The sequence below is a fragment of the Eleutherodactylus coqui genome, chromosome 3 (genome assembly GCF_035609145.1).
Source record: "Eleutherodactylus coqui strain aEleCoq1 chromosome 3, aEleCoq1.hap1, whole genome shotgun sequence".
Classification (NCBI taxonomy): Eukaryota; Metazoa; Chordata; class Amphibia; order Anura; family Eleutherodactylidae; genus Eleutherodactylus; species Eleutherodactylus coqui.
This window is the reverse complement of record NC_089839.1, coordinates 298,085,579-298,112,563: the sequence shown is the minus strand read 5'-3', so window position 1 is coordinate 298,112,563 and position 26,985 is coordinate 298,085,579. Positions and strand designations below refer to the sequence as shown.

Genomic DNA, 26,985 nt, shown 5'->3' with positions numbered 1-26,985 from the left:
AAGATAAATGACTGAACTTACTTTGGTAATGTTTTCAAATGATTTTCCCTTAACTCCAATATCCGCAATTTGCTTAGCCTGTGGAGAAAAGATCACAGTGAGATGTATAAACATAAAACCACAAGGCTGTACTTAAAGACAATAAGCTTGAAAATGCAGGTAAAGAAGGTGAAGAATAGTGCAGTATGACGTTGTCTACATAATGTGCAACTGTGTGTACATGGCTTATGATAGATAGATAGATAGATAGATATGAGATAGATAGATATGAGATAGATAGATATGAGATAGATATGAGATAGATAGATGGATATGAGATAGATAGATGGATAGATAGATAGATATGAGATAGATAGATAGATAGATAGATAGATAGATAGATAGATAGATAGATATGAGATAGATAGATATGAGATAGATAGATATGAGATAGATATGAGATAGATAGATAGATAGATAGATAGATATGGGATAGATGGATATGAGATAGATAGATGGATAGATAGATAGATATGAGATAGATAGATAGATAGATAGATGGATAGATAGATAGATATGAGATAGATAGATAGATAGATAGATAGATAGATAGATAGATATGAGATAGATAGATAGATAGATATGAGATAGATAGATAGATGGATATGAGATAGATAGATGGATATGAGATAGATAGATATGAGATAGATAGATGGATATGAGATAGATAGATAGATAGATAGATAGATAGATATGAGATAGATAGATATGTGATAGATAGATATGAGATAGATAGATGGATATGAGATAGATATGAGATAGATAGATAGATATGAGATAGATAGATATGAGATAGATAGATGGATATGAGATAGATATGAGATAGATAGATAGATATGAGATAGATAGATATGAGATAGATAGATATGAGATAGATAGATAGGAGATAGATAGATAGGAGATAGATAGATAGATAGATAGGAGATAGATAGACATGTGATAGATAGATAGATAGATAGATAGATAGATAGATAGATAGATAGATAGGAGATAGATAGATATGAGATAGATAGATAGATAGATAGATAGATAGATAGATAGATAGATAGATAGATAGGAGATAGATAGATATGAGATAGATAGATAGATAGATAGATAGATAGATAGATAGATAGATAGATAGATAGATAGATAGATAGATAGATAGATAGATAATAGATAGATAAGAATGTGGTATGCAGGGAGTTTTTGCATTGAACAAATCAAGGTGAAAAATCTACTACATAGTAAACAAAGAGTCTGGAGCAGCAACACAAGTGGAGGAGGTGAGTCCAGTATTAGTGGCTCCTCATGGTGGAAACATTGGTGCATACTTATCTCAGACTTGTTATAAGAAATTTTCTAAGAAGAGCATCCCTCTTAGTATGTTTGTCCCATCTTGGGACCGATGTGTGCCCCCTGCTGAAATCTCTGGCAGGTGAACTCTGCTGTAGATTATTGGTATCATTTATGCCATTTTCTACAATGCCATTGTAAGTTATAGTGAATTGGGCGCTCTGACGGCGGTCCTGCCCTCCTCCTGCTAAGCCCCACTCACTATTGTTTTTTTCATTTTTACAAAAGTTGTGAGGGCTGCAGAAAATGAAGAAAAGCCCCACATATTTGCAGAACTGTAACTTTCACAAAAATGTGCAACTTTTTCATACCCCAATTCCAGCATAAACTGTTTTATGAATTCCCCACATTATCAGAAAGGGACCAGTATTCACCATATACTGTAACTATAAATGTAAGAGTCCTGCTTATATAATGCGAGTGACATGACATAAATCACAGGATATAAATATCACTGCTTCCCAAAAGGCAGCGCTGCACCAAGTCTGCCTGCTCCCCTGACTCATTAATCTTTACCTAATTACAGATTATAAAACACACGTAAATATAGAGAACAAAGACAATATAGAGATCTGCACCACCAAAATGCCAGCTGCTTCTTCCAATGAGCTTACATCTTATATCACTAATTAGTGGTTCTCATTCGGTAGACAGACAGACAGTGTGAGGCTTCGTTCACACGAGCGCATAAACGGCGCGCTTTTACAGCCGGCTGATATATATATAGGATATATATATACCGTATATATACGGTAACATCTGAGCCCTTGGTTTCCAATGCATCAGTTCACACGGGCAAATATGCGGCGTGTAAAAACGTTGGACCTAGAAGATTGGAACATACACGACTGAAATACACGCCAGCGCATATATCTTTTGCCAAATATACGGCGGCGGCTCCCATAGACTCTTATGGGAGCTGGACAAGGAAAGGGAGGGTAGACATTTTAGCAGCGTCCCCCGAGGATTTTGGCATAGCAAGGGTTTTCTGGGGTGCGATGTATTTCTTCGTTAAAAAAACGTTGCTCCCGGTCGTGGGGGAAAAAATGCTGGCCATGAGCACGGAAAAACGACCGTCCATGCAATTTTACGGCGTAGCCACGCAAACATAAAGATGCATACGACCGTGTGAAAGAGTCCTAAGGTTGAAAAAGGACACATGTCCATCCAGTTCAGCCCATTCCACCCTCCCCCCCTCCAATTTTGATCCAGAGGAAGGCAAAGACCCCAATGAGGAAGAAGCCAATTTTCATCATTTTAGGGGGAAAAAATTCCTTCCGGACTTCAATTTGGCAATCAGAATAATCCCCGGATTACTGAGTCTACTAAGTAATCAGTGATAGAACGTGTGATATTGTAACTAGAGATGAGCGAGCGTACTCATCCGAGCTTGATACTCGTTCGAGTATTAGGGTACTCGAGATGCTCGTTACTCGAGACGAGCACCACGCGGTGTTCGAGTCACTTTCATTTTCTTCCCAGAACATTTTGCCCCGTTTTCTGGCCAATAGTAACACAGGGAAGGCATTACAACTTCCTCCTGTGAAGTTCCAGCCCTATCCCACCCCCCTGCAGTGAGTGGCTGGGGAGATCAGGTGACACCCGAGTATATAAACTGGGGCCGGCCGCGGCTCGCCACAGATGCACGCTGAGAGACATTAGGGAAAGTGCTGTCTTGCTGTAGCTGCTATAGGGAGAGTGTTAGGCTGTTATATTCGTTTTCAAGAACCCCAACGGTCCTTCTTAGGGCCACATCTGACCGTGTGCAGTACTGTTGAGGCTGGTTTTAGCAGTGTTGCACTTTTTTTTTTGTATATCGGGCGTGCAGACCATAGCGTCCTCAGTCTGCAGTCATTTTACTGAGTATAGGGGCAGTACTGGTGAGGCAGGGACAGTGGTACAGGGAAAGAGGTATACTGGCTATATAGGCAGTGGGCTTTTTAAAAAAAATTGGAAAAAAAAGTCTTTGGGCTGCCTGTGACCGTCTTCAGTTTACTGCGTGTCTGCTGGGGGTAGTAGTCGCTCACTTATTACCCAGCTAGGTGTTACTGCAGCCTTGCGCATAATTTTTTCTGGCTGCACTGTGCTTTCAATAACCACAGTCATCCTCCAACAGGGAAATCCATATACAGGCTATATAGGCAGTGGGCTTTTTCCCAAAAATTGGAAAAAAATACAATATTTGGGCTGCCTGTGACCGTCTTCAGTTTACTGCGTGTCTGCTGGGGGTAGTAGTCGCTCATTATTACCCAGCTAAGCGTTACAGCATGCTTGCGCATAATTGTTTCCTGGCTCTGCTGTGTCCGTTACATGATCGCCGTCATCCCGCCAGAGGGAAACAGTATACACATATACGTTGCATACGGTATCTATCTGGTTTCTCACCTCACCATTTAAAAAAACTGAAACAAAATACTTAAGGCCTACCACTGGCCTTTGGCCACTTGACTGGTTCTTCGCTGTGAATTTCAGTAGCTCAGTCATATGCACCTAGGTCTCACTACAGGCTTGCGCATAATTGTTTCCTGGCTCTACTGTGTCCGTTACATGATCGCCGTCATTCCGGCAGAGGGAAACAGTATACATATATACGCTGCATACAGTATCTGTCTGGTTTTTCACCTCACCATTTTAAACAATTGAAGCAAAATACTTAAAGGGGTTGTCCCGCGGCAGCAAGTGGGTCTATACACTTCTGTATGGCAATATTAATGCACTTTGTAATGTACATTGTGCATTAATTATGAGCCATACAGAAGTTATAAGAAGTTTTTCACTTACCTGCTCCGTTGCTGGCGTCCTCGTTCCCATGGAGCCGACTAATTTTCGCCGTCTAATGGCCCAATTAGCCGCGCTTGCGCAATCCGGGTCTTCTTCTGTTCTCAATGGGGCTCCGTGTAGCTCCGCCCCTGCGGTCCACGGAGAGAGAAGATCCCGGCGGCCATCTTCAGCAGGTAAGTAAGAAGTCACCGGAGCGCGGGGATTCAGGTAAGCACTCTCCGGTGTTCTTTTTTAACCCCTGCATCGGGGTTGTCTCGCGCCGAACGGGGGGGGGGGGGTTAAAAAAAAAAAAAACCCGTTTCGGCGCGGGACAACCCCTTTAAGGCCTACTACTGGCCTACGGCCACTTGACTGCTTCTGCGCTGTGAATTCCACTAGCTCAGTCATACGCACCTACGTCTCACTACAGGCGTGCGCATAATTGTTTCCTGGCTCTGCTGTGCGTTCCCTAAGGGAAGTCAGCCTCCAACCACAGGCCAATAAGCAGCACATTTAATTACAGCGTTCTGTTTCTGCTCTACTGGTAATACAGCATGCTGAGGGGTAGGGGTAGGCCTAGAGGACGTGCTCCCCCTATACTGCTGCTAGTGATATGTTACTGGGGCCTGTCTAGACTGCAACTACTACTGAAATGGAACTAATACTGTGCTCCCCCTATACTGCTGCTAGTGATATGTTACTGGGGCCTGTCCCTAATGCTACCGCTGAAATGTTACTAATTCTGGGCTCTGCCTATACCGCTGCTAATGCTATGTCACTGGGGTGTAGAAACGGAGGCTTCCCAAAGACATGAAGGCGGCGAGGCCATTTCCCACCAACACGGTTACTGTTAAGGTGCATATAACCACGGACACGTGGAGAGGACACGTAGTGCCTCAAAAACATCCCCCTCCTCCTCCAACAATGAAAACATTCTTGGCAAATACCTTTACATTGGTCCGTCTGGTGGCAGTCCAAGAATTTCACCTTTAACGACACAAGAGAGCCCCCCCACCATCCCCCCGCCACGGCCCACTTAATCCTGGCCACATTCCGAAAACCAACTAAATAAAACCGCACTACTAGGTCCGCACTCGCGACCACATTCCCACCAACGTGGTTACTGTTAAGGTACATATTACCAGTCTGACTGGGGCATGCACTGTGGGCCGAAGCCCACCTGTATTGTATCTGACGTTAGCTCTGCTGAGCAGGGCACTGCAATGGGATACATTTATGTACCGCCGATGGGTTCCAGGGAGCCACCCATGCTGTCGGTCCACAGGGACTTCACATTAGGAATTTGTACCTGCCTGTGTCTATGTATTAAAAACCCCGGTCAGACTGGGGCATGCAGTGTGGGCCGAAGCCCACCTGCATTTAATCTGACGTTACCTCAGCTGTGTTGGGCACTGCAATGGGATATATTTATGTAATGTCGGTGGCTTCCTGGGACCCACCCATGCTGTCGGTCCACACGGAGTTGTAACTGCATGTGTCCACTTCTAAAGAACCCCAGTCTGACTGGGGCATGCAGTGTGGGCCGAAGCCCACCTGTATTTACTCTGACGTTAGCTCTACTATCCGGGGCACTGAATGGGGACAAACTACAGGAGCAATACAGAGCTAATGAGACGTGCACAGCTACGCTAGCATTGGAGTCTGCTGTAGGCACGCGATTGCTGAGGGTTGTGCAGAGGCCTATGTCCTGGGTGCAGTGAAAGTCCGCTTCCAGCCTAGGATTGCTGAATCTGTGGGCCGAGGCCTATGCCGTGGGCGCGGTGCAAGTCTGCCATGTTTGGCCACTCTGATTTATTTTTTGTTCATGTCTTGGGTTGCCTAGGACCCACCTATGCTGTTGGTGCAAACTTAGTTCCCATTGCGGTGTTTGACCTGTCTGGCACAAAGGCACTGACTGACTTGGGTAGGGGGCAGAGCGCAGACAGCTTTCCCCTTGCAGTGTGGATTGAGCTATGCGACACCTTGACAGAATGAATACTGTGTGGCACATGGATTCCCCATTGCTATGCCCACGTTTGCAGCTCCTGACGGAGGTGGCACAGGATTGGAGTTCTCATTGCTTCTGTACAGCATTGTGGGCTATCGCCCCGCCCCTTTTAAAGAGGGTCGCTGCCTGGCCCTGCCAACCCTCTGCAGTGTTTGCCTGCGGTTCCTCCTCATGGCAGACGCACTTATAAATAGACATGAGGGTGATGTGGCTATGAGGCTAGCGTGTGGCATGAGGGCAGCTGAAGGCTGCGCAGGGACACTTTGGTGTGCGCTGTGGACACTGGGTCATACGGAGGGGGGTTGGTCAGCATGTAACCCAGGAGAAGTGGCAGCGGAGTGTCATGCAGGCAGTGATTGTGCTTTGTTGGAGGTAGTGTGGTGCTTAGCTAAGGTATGCATTGCTAATGAGGGCTTTTCAGAAGTAAAAGTTGTTGGGAGAGGGGGGGCGCACTCTTGCCGCTATTGTGGCTTAATAGTGGGACCTGAGAACTTGAGATGCAGCCCAACATGTAGCCCCTCGCCTGCCCTATCTGTTGCTGTGTCGTTCCCATCACTTTCTTGAATTGCCCAGATTTTCACACATGAAAACCTTAGCGAGCATCGGCGATATACAAAAATGCTCGAGTCGCCCATTGACTTCAATGGGGTTTGTTACTCGAAACGAACCCTCGAGCATCGCGGAAAGTTCGACTCGAGTAACGAGCACCTGAGCATTTTGGTGCTCGCTCATCTCTAATTGTAACCCTCAAGAAACTTGTCCAGGCCCCTCTTGTACTCCATGTGTGGTCTGAACAGTGACTTAACAAGAGGAATGCTCTCATCATGTGCCCTAGACCTGTATTGATGCACACAATGATTACTTACCCACTTACACACATTCTCGCCCGGCCAAGTGTTCTCATCTTATATACCCACCTTTTATGCGGCACAGTATCAAACTCTTTTGAAAAGTCCAGATACACAAGATCCAATGACTCTCCCTGGTCCAGTCTACAACTTACCTCCTCGTAGAAGCTGATCAGGTTGGTTTGACAGGAGCGATCTTTCATAAACCCGTGCTGATATGGAGTTATACAGCTATTTTTCTTGAGGTGCTCCAGGATAGCATCTCTTAAAGCCCATTTTCACAGAGCGATGATCGCTCAAAAATCGCTCAAACGTGAGTTTGAGTGACAGCTTTGAGCGATCATTTTGCATGAACTATTAAGTAGCTACTTAGCTACTTAATAGCTTATTAGCGTGCAAATGAAGCCTTTAGCTGAGTGCAGTTAATAGCTGGAGGGCTCTTATCTGCATTCAGCTCCTTTGTTCTCTGACTGGTTAAATAGCTGAAACAATGCTATCAGCACTACCTGCGGAGAACTCAGCGTGTGATCCTGATAAGACTGCAGGATGATTTTCAGGCTGGCTTGAATTTAACGATCAGCTAGCAGTGCGCGAAAAGTGCACGATGGCCGCCTGTTTAGATGCAACGACTATCGCTCAAATGATCACTTTTTAGCGATTTTTGCGCGATCATCGCTCCGTGTAAATGGGCCTGTAGAAACCCTTCAAATATTTTACCAACAATAGAATACTTACTGGCCTATAGTTTTCAAGTTTGCTTTTTGACCCCCTTTTTGAATATCAGCACCACATTTTCTATATGCAAAGCCAGTGGAACAGACCCAGTCACAATAGAGTCCTTAGATATAAGAAACAATGGTTTGTCTATCCCATTGCTAATTCCCTTAGAATCTATGGATGTTTGCCATTGGAACGTGGTGATTTGTCTGTTTTAATCTTTTAAAGCTGGTTCTGCACTTCTTCCTGCGTTAGACTGGCAACATGAATTGGGAGTTTACTTTGTCACACTACATTTCACCTGGTATTTCATTTTCTTGCGTGAATACACTGGCAAAAAATAATTTAACAGATTTAGTTTCTCCTTATCAACTTCTACTAATTTTCCCTCAATACTCTTTAAAAGGGCCAACACTTTCCGTTTTAATCTTTTTGCTATTTGTATAGCTGAAGAACTAATATACCTTGATATATGATACAGTGATACTTAGTGCAGATATTCCATAAATTACACTAAACATAATGGTGGATAGTGTAATACAAATGAAGTATACACTTCATATTTATAACATCATAGGGATTAGAATTTAAGCATCACCTCACCTTCCAAAATTGGCTGGAAGATACTCAAGAAAGGCATCATTAAGGTACAGCTGAGTTAAATTAAGAAGCTGCGTAAAGCCATCCGGTAGCCTGCGAAGAGGAAGACGTAAATAAAAGTCATCAGTCATAACAAGTATTCATCATCAGTACTGTCACATTGTCACTGGTTAACAGAAAACCGTGCACGATTTGTGCGCTGCAAGATACACAAATCTCACGCAAATATGAACTCTTTGAATGGAGTCATATACCAAACCAATGCTTTCTGGCAGAGTGGGAAAAAATCATGGCATGCTCTAACTTTTCACGTTCCTCAGAATGCATTGTCTATTGAGTTTAATGCCTCGCATGGTTCTCGCAAGCACATTGCACGATGCAAGGCTTCCCACTGAAATCAATGGGAAATACTTCTAGTCCTCTATCACGGGTGAAACTTTTAGGAGAGAATTGGAATTTCACAGATGCAATGCAGGGCATTTTTGCCCGAAAAATGCCTTGAATCTGTGGGTAAATCGCACATTGGCAAGCATGATATTGGGCCGAGTTTCTTGGCCCAATATCGCGCTCGCCCATGTGTAGGAAGCCTAAAGCACCAAAAACTAACTTATGGTGCTGTTAGGGCAGGTGACAAGGGACCAGGTGCTTTATTTTTCACACTCACCCGATTCCTGATTCCTGTGGTGCCCATCTGTGAAGTCCAGACCCTAGCCAAAAATCTGACGCTTTTCAGAGTCCCTTGTGTGCAAGTGTACAGGAGAGGACCAGGCTCCTTGTAACCTGCCCTAACAGCATCATAAGTTAGTTTTTGATGCTTTAGGCAGGTAACAGGTTCCCTTTAAAGGGGTTTTGTTATTAGAAAAAAAATAATCCTATACTTACCTATTCCTCGCCCGTCAGTCTTCTTACTGCATCTTCTTCTCACCCATCTTCTCCTGGCTCCTCCAGTCCTCCCCGGTCACCTCACCTCCAGCCGGCCGGATCCTCTTTTTCATGTTATGTAGCATCTAGAGATGAGCGAACGTGCTCGTTTAGGACAATCACTCGATTGAGCATCGCTTTTTTCGAGTAACTGCCTACTTGGGCGAAAAGATTCGGGGGGCGCCGGAGGGCGGCGGGGTAGAGCGGGGGGTAGCAGGAGGGAACAGAGGGGAGCTCTCTCTCTTCCCCCCCACTCCCCACCGCAACCGCTCACCCCCCGAATCTTTTCGCCCGATTAGGCAGTTACTTGAAAAAAGCGATGCTCGATCGAGTAATTGCTCTAAACGAGCACGTTCGCTCATCTCTAGTAGCATCTATTCACAGGCATTCTGATTCCCAGTCATTAGTGATGTAGTGTTCACTGCCTAGCAGGAAATGCCGAATGCTATGCTGGGCTATTGCCGAGACGGTATGCGCGCCGTCTCGCTGCGAGTGTTCATATGCCGCAAGACAGCACATATGCACAGTCGCAGCAATAGCCCAGTATAGGATTCGGCACTCCCTGCTAGGCAGTGAACACTACATCACTAGTGACGTAACGTACGTTGACCTGCAGAAAGGAGACTGATGAGAGTGTACGTAACGTCACAGGAAAAAGAGGATCCGGCCGGCTTGCGGTGAGGTGACCTGGGGGACTGGAGGAGACAAGAGAAGATCGGTGAGGAGAAGATGCGGTAAGAAGACTGATGAGGGAGGAAGAAGTATTGTTTGTTTTTTTTCTGACAGAACCCCTTTAAGCCTTCGTTATTATGCCTTGCAGTGGATACAAATCACCCGATGTGCCTACTGGGCATAACTATTAGTAAGTTAGCAGCTTCAAACTCTCCTTTATTGTTCAGTACATGTTTATATAATCATTAGTCTGGTCTGATAACTGTCATACTTTGTAGAGTGCGGCGGCCATTGGATTACTACTGTGTTACTAAGTCTACTTCAGGCATTGTTCTGAAGATTGCAGAACAGGGGGCCACTTGTGATCCTAGTGCAGCATATACTTTCTTATTGCACAGACTTTTAAGGGATTACTGGGCTCATTTTCTTTAATATAAATGGATCGTGCTTTAATATTTGTTCCCACTTTGCTTTGGGGTTTTTAAAGGTTTTTAGGGCCTCTTTCACAGCGATATTGCCACTAGAAAATTGCAGTGTTATTGCAGCTGTCTTCTGTGCGATATCGCTGCGTTTTACTCCGGCGATATAGCAATTTTGTGTCGCTACAAAACCGTGAGTACAATGCGATGGCTATGATTGGTTCTCAAGCGCCGCAGCTCAGCCAATCAGAGCCAGCGCTTCCTGGAGGTGGAGTGTTTGAACCTCCAAACCAGGAAGCGCTGGCTGACAACTATAGACAAGTGTACCGGCGCTTCAGAAGCAGACGTGCGGCGGAGCACACAGCGCCTGTTAGGTGATGTATTGTGTCTTTTTCTTTTAATGCAGCTAGAGAGCTAAACTGTCTCCCCCCGCCCGATGGCATTGTGGGCTCAGCGTATATGCTCGGCGTCTGAATTTTCGTGTGATGCGATGCAACAGAGAAGAAGGCTCCATAGGGAAACATGGGCTACGAAACATCGCAAATCGCAGCTGTATAGAGCATGCCATGATTTTGTATTCTCACAATGTAGCAGCCTACAAAACATCCCTAATGTGAAAGAACCCATTAGAAAGCAACGGCTTCACATACATGCGATTCGTAATATTGTCGCATGGCAAGAAAATCACACGATTTTGTAACCTGTGTGAAAGCGGCTTAATTGTATGTGTCGTTGGTAAGTGTGCTAATAAATACATGATATTGTCTGACACTCTGTATTGCTGTGCTGTATGATTTCCATACAACATCCTTTGGTGTTGGCTGTATATATTTTTGTGTGGTTTCTTACAGAGCGCCGGCTCCTGTGAGGCTTAACAATTGAGTAGTTTTTTCTACCCTTGGTTTGGTATCATTGTGTTGATTATCCCTGAACAGTAACATCACTGCGTTCATTATCCCTTTACTGTGACATCACTGGTTTTTTTTATGTCTATACTATGATATCACTCTGTTCATTATCCCTGCACTGTGACATCATTATGTTCATTATCCCTGTACTGTGACATCATTATGTTCATTATCTCGGTACTGTGACATCCCTGTGTTTATCATCCCTGTACTGTGACATCACCATGTTTATTGTCCCTGTACCATGACATCACTGTGTTTATCATCCCTGTACTGTGACATCACTGTGTTTATTATCCCTGTACTGTGAGATCACTGTGTTTATCATCCCTGTACTGTGACATCACCGTGTTTATTGTCCCTGTACCATGACATCACTGTGTTTATCATCCCTGTACTGTGACATCACTGTGTTTATTGTCCCTGTACCATGACATCACTGTGTTTACCATCCCTGTACTGTGACATCACTGTGTTTATCATCCCTGTACTGTGACATCACTGTGTTTATTGTCCCTGTACCATGACATCACTGTGTTTATCATCCCTGTACTGTGACATCACTGTTTATTGTCCCTGTACTATGACATCACTGTGTTTACCATCCCTGTACTGTGACATCACTGTGTTTATTGTCCCTGCATGACATTATTTGTTCAGCACAAACCAGAATTCCATATGATCCTCAGAGATGGGAGGTCACTTACTTTGATATGGGATTCACGCTGGCCTCTACTATTGTTAAACATTTACAGCATTTAATATTATCTGGAAATTCTTGTATACCTGGAAGAAGAAAGGAAACATGATAGGATTATCAGAAAGACCATACACAGACATTGACCAATCAAATACAAAATATTATATTACTGGATAATCAGAAAATTCCCCCCCTCCCCTTTCTATTTTAGTCACCTAAAAGGGATTTGTGGAGCCTTCATTTCGACAAGGGCTCATCATCTGTGTTGGACAACCCATTTTGGTTAAAAGGGTACAATGGTGATAGGCTCATCACGGGTTGTTAGTCTTAATAAACCCCCAGTGACTGGATATGGTCTATGGGAAGACCAGTGCTCACTTTCCCTGCAGTGCCACCACAGGAGAAATGAAGCATTACACTGCTCCTATTGACTGTCCATGTAATGCATGTATGGGCTGGGTCCTCCTGACAGAGAGATTCTCTTTGTAGCTACACTCTGCTTCTTATAATATATAAGGATCCTAAATGGGGCCTCCCTGTCTTAATTTAATAGGTTGAAGTCCTTTTAGGAGAAAACAGAAAAATATACAAATCCACTCACAGCCCCTCTGATTTTCAGGGACATTTAGGTCCAAACATACAATGATTGTATCCGGAATATAATACTGCATTTATATGAGATGATATGTGTGGTTGGCCTTAGCTTTGTGTCACCTGTGCAGTCGCACAGGGCGCCAGCTTGTAGCTGGAGCACCTTTGGATTTAGGGTGGGGCAATCACCACCCCCCTTGGTCCGCCTGGCCAGATGATCTTCTTCTGTACAGCAGCATCTTGTGGAGATACATAAATCCTCCTCCTCATGGTTCTGTCTCTTCCATTCCAATGTTTCAGAACATCAAGAGGGAGATAAAGCTGGGAGAGGGATGATTCATGTAGCTTAGATAAGTAAGCCTAAACTCTACACTGAAACGAGATGTCTGCAGTACAAAGAGGGCAATATTAACTTATGGGGCCACAAATGAAGCACAATAACTGTAGAAACAGAAGCAATAAATGGCAAGTGGGCACAGAGCTCAGTCCCTTCTTATTGTCCCTTTACCATTTCTTGCCTTTAATTCCTGTTCATTTCATAGTAATGATTTATGCTTGGCATGAATGAGCCTGGAAGAGCTCTCAAAATACATTCTAAGCCATAGTGCCCCATTCACCTGAGCAAGGTCAAAAGAGTGTCAACCTGGCCAGTATACCTTTGTATTGATTGGAATGATGTAATAGACTTTGCTATTCCATAGAAAGAATCAAAGTGTAGCATCTGAATGATTAGATGGGGAAGGTGGTGGGGGCTATCTCTGTCTGCCCATCGGCACCCCGTTACATAATTGCTTAGTTCAGGTGCTGTATTTATGGACTGAGCTTGGTTATGGTGCTGTATTTATGCTATGAGCTTGGTTCTGGTGCTGTGCTTGTTATGAGTTTAGTTCTGGTATTCATGCATTGAGTTTGATTCTAGTGCTGTATGTATGCTTTGAACTTGGCTCTGGAGCTGTATCTATGTTATGACCTTGATTTTGGTGCTGTATTTATGTTATCACATTCATTTTGGTATGGGTTGCCCCCATTTTGCTGCACAAGCAGAATGCAGATAGACCCATCAGCACAATATGTACAATTAATTCCTATGGTGGAGGCGCAAAAATAAATTCCACGCAGGGTTCCATCTAACCTAAGGCTAGCCCTGTTAATGTGAAAATCCTCTACCAGAGCTAACTTATAGCTGGACAGAAGGATAACACTGACTTAGTTCCATCAAGGATAAAATATTCATGGACACCACAAGGTAAAGACTAAATAATTTATCTGTATGGTACATAATCTGCAATATTTACATCACTATCAGGGATGAAGAAGAGAGAAAAGAGGCCAAAGGGTGGTGAGCAAGGAGGAGGAGAGCTGAGAGTGGGTATAAGAACCAAGAAGAGGGCAAAACTTGTGAATGAAGCTGCATGCAAGCAGGACCAGCTCTAGTCCTTGAGCATCAGAATCCCAGTGGGATTCCTGAGTCATTTATAACCCCCCTCTGTGTCCCATAAGTCATTAATAATACCCAACTGTGCCCCCTGAGTCATTATTTATGCCCCACTGTGCCCCCAAGTCATTAATAATGCCCAATGCATTACATGTCATTAATAATACCCCACTGCTCCCCTGAGTCATTAATAATGCTGCACTATGCCTGTGAGTCACTTATAGGCCCCACTGTGCCCCTTGAGGAATTAATAAGGCCCTACTGTGTCCTGGCAATAAAATAATAAACTCACTCACCTCCATCAGACTTCCATGGGTCCATCTTCTGTCTTGGCCTCTTCTGGTCAGGATCGTACAGAATGGCATAAGTGGTGTGATGACGTCATCACACTGCCTGCTTGGCAGAGTAGGCACCAGGTGAAGGAACAGGAAGCCCTTGGGTTCCTGTAGTGCTGCTATTATAGTCAATTGTATCCACATGTTAAAGACACAGATACAATTGATTACAAGGAGTGAGGACGATATTGATCCCACCCTTGAGTGGGCCCTGGCCCCTACCTAGTTTTGTAGGGTTCTGATGGCGGCCCAGCATGCAGGTTGTGTGAATCTTTTACATATGTTGCAGTGTACCTGACATGCAACCGTGTATCATCTGGCTAACATTGTTATCTATTCCATGTTAGTAGTCAGTTATTATGTTTACATTTTGTTGTCCAATCCTTTCTGTTCTTTTGGGATAAGCGGTGTCATCGGTGTCTGTTGACTGCTTATCTCCATTGTGGCAGGATTAGCTCAGGATTGCCTTTGCTGGGGTCAAAGTACACGTCTCACATCAATCACGGAGACAATAGTCAGGAATAGAATTTTAAATTGACACATGGGAAATATGCCCATGTGAACCAATGCATCAGAGGGGCAGTGTATATCGGCCTGGTGTGATATACGCTCTTGTGAATCCAACCTGAGGATGAATCTGGGAGGAACACACTTCCCTTTCTCTCACACCATCTACCAATCACCTTCAGCAGAAAGTCTGTTTGGCAATCAGTTATGTCTATGGCCATCTTGAGGGTGCGGGCAGACGAGCGCATAAACGGCGCGTTTTTGCGACCAAACGTATATACGTGACCATCTGAGGCAATGGTTTCGAATGTATTCGTTCACATGGGCGATTTTACGGCGCGTAAAAACGGCAATTCGAAAAAAAACGGAACATATGCGACCGAAATACGCGCCAACGCATATTCGATCGCCGAAAAGACCGTTTGCAAAGTAGGAACAAACGAAAATACGCTTTCTAGCTCTGGTCGTGATCGGTGAAAAACGATCGCTCGGGCGATTATACGTTGCGCTCGTGCGAACGTAAATACGCCTACGCTCGTCTGCCCGCACCCTCAGGCTTCCTATCCCTTTAAGCCAAACAGAAGCAGTATTAGAAGAGGGCCTGCTCATATAATTTGCATTTGCAATTCCTAAATCGGCTGCAATTACAGTGAACTATGGTGGCCTGAATAATCCCCTTTGACTTCACATGTATTTCGTTAGGATTGATCATTGTCTAAAAATATCCACATTAAAATTTAGAGCGTGCCGACTCATAGCCGGGTAGAAATAAGGCCATGTGTAAAGAAGAAAAGGACAGATTAATCCATTTTCATGACACAGCTGAAGAGGAGCAGGAGATGCCGCTGCTCCCAGCTTTAATCTCTCCATGTCTGAAACTGCTATCAGGATCCAGCGCTAAAATCAACATCTTCCCTTTGTATAGAGTATGCGGGCTGTTCAATCAGAGCCAAGATTAGATCAGTGGCTAATTAAAAGTGGGACTATTAATTATCTCAGCTATTAGTACTGAACAATTATATTTCCTTCCCTGAACTGCTGGCTGCAATGTATGTTACATGTGTTGTCTCAGTGAGTCATTATCTCCCAGGATACAACAAAGATTTACTTTGTATCTGGGTTAAAGTGCTACATTGTTTCATCTGATGATTCAAAGCATGTTCCACAGCAGAGGAGAGGCTCCTCAAGAGAAGCAGCGCTGGTTCTAGGGGCGCAAAATGGGAAACTGACAGAGGCTCATTCATACGAGCGTGGTTTTAACGCAGTATAGGCGTGTGTAAAGAACTGCACTAAAAATTGTGTGAATGGGTGATTTACAGCTATTAAGTATCGAGCCTAATTAGCTGTCAAATCGCCCGTTCACAGGATCGGGAGCTGCGTGGTGCGTGTTATCCAGCTGCTATAGGAGTCCATGGAAACGCCCACGCATCACGCACCAAGGATAGGTCAGGTCCTTTCTTTTCATGCACCACCTTGTTCTATCTTTGTAAGGGCTTATTTAGACGACTGTGTATCGGCTGGGTTTTCACGCCGAGCCGAAATACGGTGTCCTTGTCTGCAGCGGAGGAGGATGGAAGAGCCAGGAGCACGAACTGAGCTCCCGCCCCCTCTCTGCCCCCTGCCACTATTTGCAATGGGATGAGGTGGGACGGGGGTGGAGCTAAGTCTTCCCATTTAGCCCTGCCCCTGTCCCGCCCCTCCCATTGAGTTGCAATGGGCGGGGAAGCTCAGTTCCTGCTCCTGGCTCTTCCATCCTCCTCCGCTGCAGACAAGGACACTGTATATCGGCTCGGCGTGAAAACCCAGCTGATATACGGTCATCTGAATAAGCCCTTACAAAGATAGAACAAGGTGGTGCATGAAAAGCCCTAAGGGTGACTACCCACTATTTTTTTTTCACTGCGAAATTCGCAGCGTTTTTTTACTGCAGGGGTCTATGCGGCTTGTAATGTTAAAATCGCGATCGCGCAAAATCACGATTTACCGCGAAATCGCAATTTTGCGCGATCGCGATTTTAACATTGAAAGTCCCATAGACCCCTGCAGATAGATCAGGACCTATATTTTTCAGCAGCAGGAAATTTCGATTGCTGAATTCAGTCGCTTTTGTGCGATATTTTTTGGTCCAATTTTTTTTGTGTGGCTAAAAATCGTTTGTGTGAATGAATCCATAGGAAACCATTGGTGCTAATCACTTAACCACACAAGAACGCTTGTGTGAATGAGGCCTAAGTTGGTACATGACAGTATAGGGCAGTATTATCTTGCAACTATTTGGTGCTATTATGGGGATTGTTTGAGGTGGAGGCGGAGCTAAAGGCTCATAAGCCCGAATGCAAAACTTCAGCAGGGGCCCTCCCACAACTTTCCTCTGCAACCTTGGGTGTCTTAAGAAGCTCATCAATGCAACACTCACAGGCGGAGGCATTGCATGAATCTTAAAATCTGTAGCATGGCCCCTCAACCACGCATGTGCCATCTATACCATAACACTGCTATTTCCTTACATAATAGAGGAGCCTTGGGTCTCCCCAAGGTGGCAGGAGCCCAGTAGCACTATTATATTATCATTGCACTACCTGAGGCCTCTTTCAGACGAGCGTATATTGGCTCGCCGTTTTTATGGTCAGCCGATATACGCTACGATCTGATGCATAGGATTCCAATGCATCAGATCACATGGCCATATTCCTGCGACCTAAAAGCACCCGGCCGGCCAATATAGCGACGGGCATTTTTATGTCGGGCCTAAAAGATACTCCTGAAAATATCTTTTGGGCCAGAATACGTTGGCCGCTGCATAGACTCCTATGGGAGCCAATGACAGCGTCCGGTGAAGGGAGGTGGGAGACAGTTTACTGATAACTGATAAACTCCCTCCCTCTTCTCTCCTCCCCACTGGCTGATTGCAATTGGGGGGGGATGAAGTTAAAGCGCCACCCCGTCCCACCTCTTCCCATTGCTGGCTGCTGTCAAGGGGTGGGGAGGGAGCAGGAGCTTAGCTCTGCCCCCACCCCCTCCCATTGCAAACAGCCAGAGAGGAGGTGAGCCAACGAGGGAGAGGGAAAGCGAAGAAGCATTTGTGTGCTCGTTCACCAGTTTTTACGTGTCAGATGGTAGCACACATCGCCCTGCCGTGAAAACTGCGGCCGATATACGCTCGTGTGAAAGAGCCCTACGGTGCCTATTTTGGCTCTGTTTTTGATGCGGATATGCTGTGGATTTCACTACAGATTCACAGCTGATTTCAAATCCAAATCCTTTCCACTATATGTGAACGTAACCTAAGGGAGTTTGCATGGATACTATATATTATTTAGTCACTATACGGCAGCATTATGTGGATTGTGTATGGCCGGATTATCCTGGCTCTATATGGTAGTATATATTTTCATTGGCACCATATATACTCTATATGGTAGTATTATTTTCATTGCAAACTGCAGTATTATCCTGCCACTATTTAGTAGTATTATGCTGGCACCATGTGGTGGTATTACACAAAACTGTGCATGGTAGTATTATCCTGGTACTATATAGTGGTATTATGTGTACTCTATGTGGCAGTGTTATCCAGTTACTGAATGGTGGTATTATGTGTACTCTATGTGGAAGTATTATCCTGGTAGCGTGTGATGTTATTATATGTACCGCATATGGCAGCATTATATTGGCACTTTTTGGTGGTATTATATTGTTTGTATATGGCAGTGCTATTGTGGCACTATGTGGTGGTATTATGTGGAGTGTATATAGCAGTGGAGCACACTGTGGGCAGCAGAGATAGTCTAGGCCCACCCACTGGACTGTTTGGGCTTCATTTACATAAAGCACTGTAATCGGTAAACCTTACTTTTAGACCGTATGGGGGTATAAGCCTCTATAACTCCAGAACCTTTGGAATACTCTGTAATTGATTATTTCCTAGTTGCCATTGGTGTCACCAACTCCAAGCTGGTTTCCCTTAATAACCTATGAGAGAATTACTTGTCAACCACAGGAAAACTAATGAGTATCTGTATATGTCATGGGGTCATACTCTCCTCTTCTACAGGGGATGATAAACTCATCGCTCAGGCTCACTTGAGCGTAATTTAATAGCGTATTACGCACTCGATGTATGCGTCCATTATACGTTGAATGGAGTCAATGAAAGTACATTGATTTCCATCGACCCATTCACACTTTTGTATTTACACTGTATAATACGCACGTAAGAAAGAATGTAGCATGTTCTATTTTACCGTGTTAAGTGCAATAAAGCTCTTTTGTTCTCTATGAGCGCGTAATAAACCCTGAACATACGCAATTACATTGCATATGGGCGTAGTTTATATGCAACATCGCTAAGCAACTGAGCGGAAAAATTAAAAGAAACAAGGAAGGCTGCGGCGTGCGTGAGATACGCAGTCAAAGATTGTTGCCATACGCGGCGATAGGCCGGCTCACGCAGCATTTTACACACATAGTATTTTAGCACACATGCGTGTCAGCCGCCTTCTGTACATCTTATTCAATGGATAACACAACATTAGTCAACTTTTAAAACATTTTGCAACTTTTTCTTTTCATTTCTCCCCAGGATCTCTGCTTGCCGAATGGATTACAGTTAATCTGTGATAAGCCATCCAGTTGTGTGAGCGGGACATGATCAGACAGTCAGCAAGCAGGGACCTTGCAAATGGTGAGGAATGAAAGGTTATAAATAGAGATGAGCGAGTATACTCGCTAAGGCACATTACTCGAGCGAGTAGTGCCTTAGCTGAGTATCTCCCCGCTTGTCTCTAACGATTCGGGGGCCGGCGCAGGTGACAGGTGAGTTGTGGCGGAAGGGGGAGGAGAGAGGGAGAGAGAGATCTCCCCTCCGTTCCTCCCCGCTCTCCCCCGCCACTCCCCGCCCCCCGGCGGCCCCCGAATCTTTAGAGGCGAGCGGGGAGATACTCAGCTAAGGCACTACTCGCTCGAGTAATGTGCCTCAGTGAGTATACTCGCTCATCTCTAGTTATGAACACTTTGAGGCATTTTTTTGACTCAAACGCATGTATTTTCGTCTGACAATCATTTCTGCAATACGGTTAGATTAAAACTTTGCACCAATTGTCTTCTGCAGCTTCAACATATCATTTTATAGAGATATTACAGTCTAAGGCCTCTTTCACACGAGCGTTTTGTTGTGACTATTTTGCTGTGATAAAACATCAGCCGAAAATCTTGACCATCTGAGGGAAGGGGGAGGGGGTTACGCAGCGGCTCAAGTTGCTAAAGTCCCTCCCGCTCCCCTTGCCGGTAGCTCCCATAGGCTGGGGAGGGAATTTAGCATGGCAAGCGCTGCTAAAGTTCCTCCTCCTCTTGCCGGCAGCTCCCATGGGCTTCTATGGGAAGTTCTATTGCTGCTATCATATTATTTAGCAGCGCTAAGGTCTCTCCCCATGGAATTCCGGGTTGCGGCATATATACGCTGCAGCCTGGCCATATGAACATGTAGCCGTGACTTGGTCGCAGCTACCTCTCATTCATGCAATTTTCGGCAGCAATGTGGGTGGACGACAAAATGCAGCACCCGTGTGATAGAGGCCTTAATCTCAGTAAGAGATCTGTCAGGGAGGCCTCTTTTCTATAAGCGCATATCAGCCAGCTGTTTTCACAGCCGGTCGATGTGAGCTAGGTTGGGGGCGAAAAAACTGGTGAACGGGCGCAGAAATAAAACGCTTGTGCGCCCGTTTATATGGCCTGGTGACCTCACCCATCTCTCACTTCCCCTTCCTCCCCGCTCATTCTGTGCAATGGGAGGGGGCAGAGCTAAGCACCGATCCACCCTGCCTGCTCCCATTTATGGCTATTGACAAGGGGCGGGGAGAGGACGGGCACTTAGCTCCACCCATCTCCCTGCCCCTTGTCCATAGCCATCAATAGGAGGAGGCGGGGTGGATCACCGCTTAGCTCCGCCCTTTCCCATTGCACAGAACAAGCGGGGAGGAAGAGAGATGAGCCTGCACGGGGAAGAGGGGGGGAATAGAGGGAGGGAGTTTAGCAGCATGCTGTTAAACTCCCTCCCACCTACGGCTGCTGCCATGGGCTCCCATAGGAGCCCATGCAGCAGCTGACATATTCTGTCCCAAAACATAGTTCCAGGGCTATGTTTTTGGTCCCACATAAAAACGCCCTGCGCTATATTGGCTTAGCCGGGTGTTTTTACGTCTCACAAATACGCCAATGTGATCTGATGCATTGGAATCCAATGCATCAGATCACAGTGCATATCGGCCGGATGTGAAAAAAATGCGTAGCCTTCGTGCACATTCATCACTGATTTCGAGCATATCAGAAATCACAGATGACTGTTATCAGCGCCACACGCTGATTTTCCCAGTGGGCGCCGCTGATAGCATTCTTTCAGCAGGTATCCCGCTGGGACCTCTCAGCGGGACACCAGCTGAAAGCTCTGAGAACAAGCAGCTGTTTGCATATACAAAACAGCTGCTGTTCTCTGAGTTATCAGCAGTGTCCTAATTAGCTACTTAAGAGTTATGCAAAAATGATAGCTCAAAACTGTCACTCGATCTGTCGTTTAAGCAATTTTTGAGCGATCATCTTTCAGTGTAAATGCACCATTAGCGATCTATTTGCATAAAGTGTTAATGGCCATTAACACTTTATCATCTTCATTCGTATGTGAAAGGACCTTCACTAGTTGTTTGCAGAGCCTAGTGTGTGTTTAAACACACTCCCAGCTGTGCAAACTGTGCAAAATTCATTTTTTTCTCCTCCCGACTAGTATAAACATGCCGCGGGGAGAACATCTTGCAGTCTATTGAAAGATAAGCAAAACACATTTAAATGGAGCGTATTTGTTCAGTCTTTCAGAGATGTGAACGATGGATTTGAAGTAAACCAAAATCCATCGTTCAAACGAAAAGAGCACGATGCCCGCATTTAAATGTAACGATGATCACTCATTTTTAGCCGTTTGGATGAATTTTGAGCGATGATCATTGCGCGTAAAAGTAACTTCAGCCATCAGTCCAGCCTCACTAATGGATCTCCTACTGAGACTTAGGGCTTATTCACACAGGCGTCTGCGTTGTTACATTCACCCTCCGGCAACGTAAAAATGTGTGAATGCGCGCACAAATCTAACGTTTGTGCGCCCGTTCAAACGGCCCTGGCCTGGCGCATATACGCTGAGCCCGCAATGCTGTGGTCTCTTGGCAAGGGGAGGAGGCGGGACAGGCTGGGAGCTAGTGGGCTTAGCTCCCGCCCCCTCTCTGCCCCTTGTCGCAGCCAGCAATGGGAAGGGGCGTGACGGGGCAGAAGCTTAGCAACTAGCTCCCCCGCCCCCACGGCCAGCCGATATACGCTGTGATCTGATTCCAATGCATCAGATCACATGGCCATATTCCCGTGATGTAAAAACGCCGTCCGTTTTTACATCGGGCCCAAAAGAAAGTCCTGGAATTATCTTCTAGGCCAGAATACGTCGGCCGCTGCATGGGCTCCCATGGGAACCAATGACAGCAGCCTGAGAAGGGAGGTGGGAGGGAGTTTAGCAGCGTGACTGCCAAACTCCCTTCCTCTTCTCTCCTCCCGCTAAGCTCCCGCCCTCTCCCCACCCCTTGTCCGCAGCCAGCAATGGGAGGATACAGTACAGGGCGACAGCTAGCCCCGCCCCCTCCCATTGGAATCAGCCGGAGGGGAGGAGGAGAAACAGGTGAGCCAGCGAGGAAGGGGGGGAAGGAGAAGGCTCAATAGTATGCCAGCCTTTGCGTATATTCACCGGGGCCCATGCCGTGTGAACGGGCACACAAACGTTAGGTTTGTGCACCTATTGACAAGGTTTTACGCCCCAGATGGTAGCGTATATTGGACAGCCGCGTAAATGGTGGCCGATACATGCTTGTGGGCAAGAGGCCTTGGACTGCAGTTTCTATACACAGTGATATGTAGAAGTTGCAGAATACAAATGGTGCAAATTTCTTTCAAGTGAAAACAATTCCCCCGTTATAGCCTTTAAATACGAGGCAAAACTTTTTTATGGCTAAGCTTTATTGGTATAAACAGTGTAAAACCATTTAGGGACAGAAGACAAAGAAGAAACGGGCTCTTCAGGTCCTAAGTAGAGGGAGGGGGTTAGGAATGTGAACCAAAAGGAAAGGGGGTATTTTGATTTTTGCTATGTGTTCCTCTCCACTCATGTGCTAATGATAGCTAGCCGCCTGCTGTAACTCCTGGATGCCTCTGGGATATCAGTATAGATATTGTATACAATCCCTTTAAATGGAGATCAGTATCATAGAAAATCAAATAGTTCATGTTTATTTTGTAGAAAATGCCACCACTCTTCTACATGGCCGTGTTTGGTATTGCAGCTCAGTCCTATCTACTGAGCTGCAATACCAGCCTATGGACATGGATGGCGCCGTTTTTGTAAAAAAAAAAAAAAGATTTATTTTCTAAGCTCATGCATTATCTCTAAAATTGTCAGTATTCATTGTGCACTTATAGCAGATTTATGGATACCTGGAATACGGAGATGACAGAAATATTTAGTCTTCTAATATTTCACATGGCAGTAAGCTGACACGACACAACGCACACTGACAGACCGTCACCTAGATGACAGTGAGGAACGTACCATTTTTACTGATATCCAACTCTTTCAGATTCACTAAGCTGGCAATGGTTGCTGGCAGATTTGAGAGATCGTTGTCAGGCATGCTAAGCTTCCGGAGAGCCTGACAACTGAACAATTGCTGTCAAGGAAACATATGTAAAGTTAGTGCATGGGAAGCAGCACACAGTAATGCAGCAACGATCAGGCATAAGGAGAAAAAAACAATATTTCAATCGCTGGCTGTCAGGACACGCTGGAGCCTGGAGGTTGAGAGCCACAAGTCGGTGACTACTGAAGCCAGACCTGGCCCAACAAGAGTGAGGACACCAAGGCTCTGGACAAACATCCATTCAGAGGCCATAAAGTTCCCACATCCTAATCTGTGGACTGATTAAAGGAAATCTTCATTTGCTCTATTAACCTAATATACTGAAATGCATGCACTGGTTGTCATAACGAACCCAGCGTTAACTTTATATTTTTGTAAAGTGTCCCCTCCACGAAGATATTGGCAAATAAGTATCTCCGGCGCTAATGCTAATGAGCCCCGAACCGTCCAATTCCTTTTCTGAGACAGGCAGGCTCTCTTTCAGCCCTTTCTGGTAAAACCTGCCCCCTTTCTTGCTAAGTGATGCCTTCAGCTCTTCCCGCTGGGGATGTCACACGTTCCATAGAATCACAGAGTTGGAAGGGACCTCCAGGGTCATCGGATCCAACTCCCTGCGCAATACAGGATCGCTAAATCATCCCAGGCAGATGTCTATCCGGTCTTTGTTTGAAGACTTCCATTGAAGGAGACTCACGACCTACCGTGGCAACCTGTTCCACTCATTGATCATCCTCACTGTCTAATATCTAATCTGTGTCTCCTCCCTTTCAGTTTCATCCCATTGCTTCTAGTCTTTCCTTGTGCAGATGCGAATAGGGCTGATCCCTCTGCACTGTGACAGCCCTTCAGACAGGGGCGTAACTATAGAGGATGCAGGGGATGTGGTTGCACCCGGGCCCAGGAGCCTTAGGGGGCCCATAAGGCCTCTCTTCTCCATATAGGGAACCCAGTACTATCAGTAAAGCTTTATAGTTGGGGGCCCTGTTACAATTTTTGCATCGGTGCCCGGGAGCTTCAAGTTACGCCTCTGCCTCCAGATATTTGTAGACCGCTGTTAAGTCTCCTCTCAGCCTTCTCTTCTGCAAGCTAAACATTCCCAGATCCTTTCACCGTTCTTTATAGGACATGATTTGCAGACCGCTCACCATTCTGGTGGCTCTTCTCTGAACTTGCTCCAGATTGTCTTTGCCTTTTCGAAATTGGTGTGCCCAGAACATGATCATGCGCTGTGACACGTTCCCTTACCAGGTGGAAGTTACGCACATGCGCCGTTGTCTGTCTGACCAGCAACAAGTCACAGCCCATGCTCATGATCACACAGTACGGCGCAGGCGAAGTAGAATGTGTGACTTCTCCAGCGGGAAGAATTGGAGGCGTCATTCAGCAAGAAAGGGGGTGGTATTTACTAGGAAGGGCTGGAAGAGAGCCGGGGCCAGAAAAGAAATGCCCAGGGCTCATTAGCATATAGCGCGGGAGATACTTACTCACCGATAACTTTGTGGAAGAGACTCATTGTCAAAACATAAAGATAATGCTGGGTTGTTATGACAACGAGTGCATATTAGTATATTAGGTTAAAAGGGAAAATTTAGCTGACAGGCTTCCTTTAGGGCTTCTACCCACTAGGGTTTTTTTAACGCTGCGATATCACTGCGCTTTTTTTAATGCAGATGTCAGTGGGACTTTGTAATGTTAAAATCGCATCACACAAAAATCGCAGAAGCGCAAACTAGCGATTTTTGTGCGATGCGATTTTGACATTATAAAGTCCCATTGACATTTGCATTAAAAAAACGCAGAGATATCGCAGCGTTAAAAACACGCTAGTGGGTAGAAGCCCTTAAAGAGGGTGTCCAGGGAGAATGTTACTGCTATCCTCAGGATAGGTCATCAATAGGTGACCAGCTGGGATCCGTTGCTCAGGACCCCAACCGATTAGCTGACAGAGCCAAGAATGACACGCCATGCCTGCAATTACCGAGGTCGGAGCAGAGACTTCCACTGCTTCCGCTCCGATCCGTGTGTATTTGCGGCATGGGTAGTGGGCACAATCAGCTGATCAGTCGGGGTCCTGAGTGGTGGACCCTGGCCAATCACCTATTGATGACCTATCCTGAGGATAGGTCATCAATAGTATTCTCCCTGGTAAACCCCTTTATGGACTTTTCGCCTCTCGCATCCAGTTCTACTAGATCTGTCTTGTTAGAAGCCTGATGAAGCACCCAAAGTAGATTTAAAAGCTTGGTGTAACCTCATTCTCTTTTGTTAGCCATTAATAGGGATCATAGCTACAAGATTACTTTGTTTAACATTTTACTCTACTGGCTAAACGCACCTTTATACGGGGCGATGATCACCCAAATTATCACTTCAAACAACTCATTTGGACGATAGTTGCCCCAAATACTCAGGCCACCCAACAGGGCATTGAGCGACAAATCCCTCACTTGTTGGAGCAGAACTAAAAACCAAGTGACTATTGCCCATGCAAACAGGAATCATTCAACTATAAGTGACTGCCTGTTGCTGCGAATGGAGGCGGGAGGGCTAAAACGATCCGTACCCGCTCCGCCTCCATTCATTGCAAGACTATTCACTTTTATAAAGCGCAGAAGTGATAGATACAGAGGATAGGAGATAACCTGCTGATCAGTGGGGGTCTCACGAATCACCGTCCTCCTCACTACAGGGTTATGGCACCCTCTACAGTGAATGGAGCGCTGGCCGCACAAGTGCACTAGCACTCCATACACTTTCAATGGGACTGTGGATATAGCCGAGCTCAGGTATTTCCATCAGCCCCATTGAAAGAATGGAACGCTGACTGCACATGCTCGGCCAGTGCTCTATACATTCTGACATCACTGTGGGGGACAGAAGCAACCCCTGCAATAACGGTCATAGTAGGATATGGAAGTCCTGTTTGGTGAAGGTCTCAGCGGTAAGGTTACCACCGATCAGCAAGTTATCCCCTGTCATGTGGATATCCGGTCAGTAGCAGATAGCTTGGTCCAACCCCTTTAAATAATAACACAAGGTACAGTACATCAGACATCAGAAGAAAAGAGCCAACATGAGTGATCTGTTCTGTACTCTGTCTAATATGCAACATGGTGCTTCAGCCTACAGTGTACACGTATCCCATATCACCCCACGTGCGGTACATAATCGCTCTGCAGCTATGAGTCTGTGCCACATTTAAAAGAAACATCAAGATTATCTTTTATTCTCCTCAAGAATAGCTTTGACTGTTCCTTTGTAGGTGTACCGGCTCCTGCTGCTTGCTGCACTACATCCTCTATGGGCGCAGCGGGCTGCAGCGCGTTGGTGGAGGAATCCATTGTGTAAAAGTTACCTTCATACTGATACACTGATATTCACTGTTTCCCAACTAGTTTTAGTCTTGAATCTCATAATTTGGCAATTGTTCAAAAACAGCCAAAGACACAATCTCACATCTTTGACAACGA

At 45.5% G+C, this 26,985-nt stretch overlaps 1 protein-coding gene across 1 annotated transcript in view; it reads right to left on the bottom strand.

Annotated features, from left to right (window-relative positions):
- Window positions 1-26,985, bottom strand: part of LRRC7 (leucine rich repeat containing 7) — a 345,019-nt gene that overhangs the window by 134,960 nt on the left and 183,074 nt on the right. The window contains exons 4-7 of the mRNA XM_066597771.1: window positions 23,428-23,545; window positions 11,935-12,013; window positions 8,311-8,400; window positions 22-78 (exon numbers count right to left, since the gene is read on the bottom strand). Of these exons, the coding sequence (XP_066453868.1) occupies window positions 22-78; window positions 8,311-8,400; window positions 11,935-12,013; window positions 23,428-23,545 (344 nt within the window). The remainder of the gene's footprint in view (window positions 1-21; window positions 79-8,310; window positions 8,401-11,934; window positions 12,014-23,427; window positions 23,546-26,985) is intronic.